General features: G+C 38.3%; 1 protein-coding gene across 1 annotated transcript in view; it reads left to right on the top strand.

The window, feature by feature from the left end:
• LOC122805507 (transient receptor potential cation channel subfamily M member 2-like) overlaps window positions 1–5,000 on the top strand; it is a 914,064-nt gene that overhangs the window by 636,766 nt on the left and 272,298 nt on the right. Inside the window, exon 19 of the mRNA XM_044075701.1 lies at window positions 2,180–2,277. Within this exon, the coding sequence (XP_043931636.1) occupies window positions 2,180–2,277 (98 nt within the window). The remainder of the gene's footprint in view (window positions 1–2,179; window positions 2,278–5,000) is intronic.

Genomic DNA, 5,000 nt, shown 5'->3' with positions numbered 1-5,000 from the left:
ATTTATAATAAATCAACACTTACGGATATTAGTCCTTTCCAACAGTGTTCTTGGATTTTTCATACACAAGGATGTGTGCATGAATGGCAATGTATATATGTATGTGCATGTGTGTGTGAATGTGTTTTGTGTGTGTGTGTGTGTGTGTGTGTGTGTGTGTGTGTGTGTGTGTGTGTGTGTGTGTGTGTGTGTGTGTGTGTGTGGCCTAACAAGCATGTTATTGGACAACAGGAGGAGACCACAGAAAACCCATACAGGCGCAAACAGTCCATGCAAACTCCAACTGAAGAATATCCACAAGCCAATAAAGTACTCTGAATTTTGATATGTTGCTGCAGAGATCATACCACTGACCCACCTTGCTGCCAAATGAGCTTCTGCTATGAGTGGATGAAAGACAATGCAGCAAGGATTGAAATCCCTGAACTGCATTCACAGAAAACCACTTGTAGAAAAACACATTTTAAGTGTTTTTGCAATGGGGCAAGTCCCCCTTTCAGCTCCACACCTCAAACTTATATATATCAATTCTGAGGTCACTTTTTCTAGAAAAATGGGGAAAGTAAGAGAATCACTTCTGGCACAACTCATTCAAAGTGATTTCCTATGGAACAACTCTGATTGTTGGTGAGTCAAAACGTGGGCAGTCAAAGATTGAGAGCTCAAGCTTTGTCCACCAGTAGGGTATTGGCCAAAGGACAGCACTGTGCATGCATGTTAAATGGTGTGTTTATTTATCAGGTGATGACATTTCTACAGCAGAACACTATACTCTTTTCTTAATAAACCAGTATAAAACTACTGCATTTTCATAATAACCTCTTCTCAAAGGTACAGGCAAGCACAGGAGGTCTATGGCTGACAAAGTTCACAGATGACTGCAAACTAGGGGCTATAATTGACTCTCTGTCTGACGCAGACATCCTCCAAAAGGATCTCACTGAGACAGATACCTGGTGTCAAAACCATGGCCTCAAGCTAAATGTCAAAAAGTGCACAGTCATCCCCTTTAGAAAAAACAAAGTACCCACAAACTATCACATTGGTGGTAGCCCCCTAAATACGGAAGACGTAATAAGGGATTTGGGGACTCAAGTAAATAGTAATCTCTCCTTTGATAATCACATTGCCAAAGTGGTTAGAAAATCCTTCTATGTAGCCCACCTAATCACAAAAAGGTTTGCATCCAGATCAAAAGAGGTCATTGTGCCCCTCTACGCATCACTCATCAGACCCATCATAGAGTACAATGCCCCATTTGGGATGTAGCTTACAAGACACCTGCAACAGCTGGAAAGACCACAGAAGTACCTCACCAAGAGGATTACTGGCCTCAAACAGATGCCCTATGAAGCTCGACTGAAGAATCTCCAGCTGTACTTGGTTGCATACCGCCTACTCAGAGGTGATCTCTGCTTGACATACAAGGCCATATCCAACCCAGAATTAATGGACATGCTCCACCTAAAGAAAAACATATCCCCTCAAGCCACATCCTCTAGGGATCTAAACCTCACCACAACAATAAATAGGACGTGCTGGAGGGATAGATTTCTGTCCCAGAGACTTCCCATGCTCTGGAACAAGATTCCAATCTACATTAGGCAGAGCTCCTCGCTAACCCTCTTCAAGTGAAACCTTGATGAGTGGATGGGAAACAGAAAGCATACCCCAGGGATCACTTCAATGGCTCTGCTTGACAGAGGTATGGGGAACTAATCTAAGGGGGCGGCGAAAGCCAACACATTCTGACTAGGCTTATAAATGCCTTTGGGCAGATAGCCTAGTACCTACCTATGAACCTATAATGAGTAATACCTGCATTTCTTCTTTTTCCAGAGAGTGAAATATGAAATGTCAACACTGTAAAATTAGAAAGTAATTTCTACATGTATATTTTCATTATGTCAGTGTGCTGCGATTCTTTCTTTTTTTTAAATTTATTATTTCATTAAAAAGCAAAATGCTGTGGCTCTGGAAACTGCTTTTATCAAAAAGCAGAATTCAAAAATGTCAAGCTTATGACTTTTTGATTTCAAAAACATTTAACAACCATGGCCTGTGTTTCTATAGATGTTTATTAGTAATTTCCTATCTTAAAAAAAAAAAAACTGTGTAGAACATTAGCTGAAACCTCTCCAAGTTATACGTTTTTCATATTTCTATCCTCTGTCCACAGGCACTTAGTCCAACCGGAGGAAAAGAATATATTAGGGATCTAAGGAATGCACTGGATATAACAGCAATCATGTTGTTTGCAGCAGGAGTTGCCTGCAGGTAAGTTTTTTTTCTTTTTCTTTCTCAAATTTTAATTTTCAGATGTTAAGCCAAACTGAAAAGGGTTATATAAATAAATCAATTGAACAATATATATTCTAGTGGTCTATTAGAAATTAAATACCAGGCTAGCATAATACACTGACTGCATAAAGTTACTTGTCCTAAACTATTTATATAGTCGAAGGCATGATGTTTGCTTGTTTCATATTTGGAAACTAAAATGATTTTGTAGAAGGGTACAGCTGCATTTTTAATTTTTTTTGTACTACAAAGAAGCAGCTTGAAACTGTTTTCTCTGTGCAGAGCGTTGGCATCCTGTGTTACAACCAAACTATATTTGTTAAATGCCTTTCAGGTTTTTAGAGGTAAAGCATTAAGTAGCTATGTAAACAATTGCTAAAAAAATAAATGACTTGTTTTAGCATTTAATCGCTGTAATACACATTCATTTTTTGTAACAGTTTTAATTGGACCCTAAGCAGGAAATTATGCCAAAAGTACATACTTGATCTGCAACTGATGATACAGCTGCAGTGACATGCAATTTCTATTTACATATCAAACACCCACACATGGCTCATTATATTCAGGCAAAGGTTTGTGGAATGACCTTGGATACTACATGAGGCAGGCAGGCACAATATAGAGCCAATTAGGAGATTTTCCTGTCAGCATACATAGTATACTAACCCACTGAAAGTATCGATTGTAGTTAAAACTGTACGTGGAGCATGATAGTTAAATATGGCACCAGAACAGTAGGATAACTGTGCATTATCAGGCTTGCTATTTATTATCACAAAAGGTATGAATAGTAGCATCAAAAGCATATTTACCTTGTCTACTGCTACCTCCATTACACATAAACCAGTGTTTGTTTCAGACAACAGTTATTGTACTCCTTTATCACGTAGCTCTTTTGTCCTTTCCTCATAGAAATGTGGCTTTGTGATTAATATCAACTTTATATCACACTGATATAGTAACTGAGTCAGATTGTATATATATATATATATATATATATATATATATATATATATATATATATATATATATATAATGATTGTTTAAATAATTCACAAAGTTAAAATGTGTAAATGCCATTAGATTTTACAGATTATTCATAACCTGAATTATGAAATCTATAACATATGCCTTTAAAATGATTCAGCCCATGACATTTATCAAGGATGTACGTCATACTAATTGTTTTTTTATTAACTACTAGCAGTGTCAATACCACCCCATCCCCCGTGAAAAGAAACTGCTAGCCTAGTAGGAATAACCCAGTCAGCAAAGGATAAATAAAATAAAATAAAAACTTCTTTGTCAAAGTTAATTATTTAACATTTGTTAATCGGGAAAGCCCAACTTGGAACAAACCCAATTTTCAGCAGAGGCCCAGGGAGAAATGCTCCAGATGCATGTCTTTGTAACATGGGAGGAAATTGGAGCACCTAGAGGAAACCCATACGAATGCAGGGAGGACATGCAGACTCCACACAGAAGGCCCCCCCAGCTGAATATCAAACCAGAGAACCTCTTTCTGTGAGGTGACAAGACTACCACTGCACCATTGCTTCATCCTTACATATATAAAATATTAACATAAGACCTCTGCTAAAGGTACAGCTGTTTTGTATCTCATTATGTAAGTGACCCTTGTAGAAGGAAAAAGCTCATTTGTTAAAGAATTATGTAATTTTTCCTGGTGTTCTACAGCTGTTCATATTCCAAGAACTTGCAGCTAGGGACTCAAATGTCTGTAAACCTATCCAACCAGTTGTTCCTACTTAAAAACATGAATGTGAATTCAGCAATGCAGCTGACACACCATCTGCTTGCATCGTAGGACATGGATGCAAGCAATTGCTCACAGCAGATCAGCTAAGTGGGGAAGTGGAGCCTGGACAGTGCTTTTAGGTTTAGTGAGAGGCGGGGGATTTTATGTTTAGGGGGTGATAGGGATTTTAGGGTTACGGCGGGGTGCATGGATTTTAGGTTTAGAGAGTGATTGTGCATGGGGGAAGAAGAGGATTTTTGGTTTGGGTTAAGTGAAGGAAAGGGATTTAGGTTTAGGGAGTGATAGGGACTTTTAGGCTGTGGAGGGAGGTTTTAGGTTCAGGTAGAGACCATGGACAGGGCAGGTGAGGGGAATTTAGATTTAGGGAGTGATCAAAATTTGGGTTAGAGAGGGATGAGGATTTTAGGTTTAGGGAGGATTGGAGAACTTTAGGGTTAGGCAATCAGCGGAATTTTAAGGTTAGGGTAAGGGTCTGGTAGGGATAGTTAACATTATAGGGTATAGGTTAGTGGGACTTAGAACACTTGCTGAAATGAGCAAGTGGGAGCAAGGGCATGTGTCTTGAGCAAATATGCCTTGAGCACATCTAGTAGACCCCATTTTTTTCTTGACCTGACCAACCAGTCTATCAATCTCTCTCTAGAAAAAGTCTCATATCGTAAAGATGTAAATTTACCATATAACTCTTTTCAAAGACTCACAAAACAGGTACACATTCCTGGAAAACATTAGTGGCAGATATGTGTTCTATTTATTCCTACCTTCTGTCATCTAAGAAAAGAACCTCTTAGTGCAGTTGATGTCATACCAACTCAATGGGGTAATTGTGGGTCTATAGTATAAAGCAAAGAATGATTCTTTTCTTTTTTTAAATCATTATTCATAAAGCATAATTCCCATATGGACAAACAAGATA

The sequence above is a fragment of the Protopterus annectens genome, chromosome 6.part1 (assembly GCF_019279795.1).
Source record: "Protopterus annectens isolate FY-2018-M chromosome 6.part1, PAN1.0, whole genome shotgun sequence".
Lineage (NCBI taxonomy): Eukaryota > Metazoa > Chordata > Ceratodontiformes > Protopteridae > Protopterus > Protopterus annectens.
This window is presented reverse-complemented; position numbering and strand designations above follow the sequence as displayed.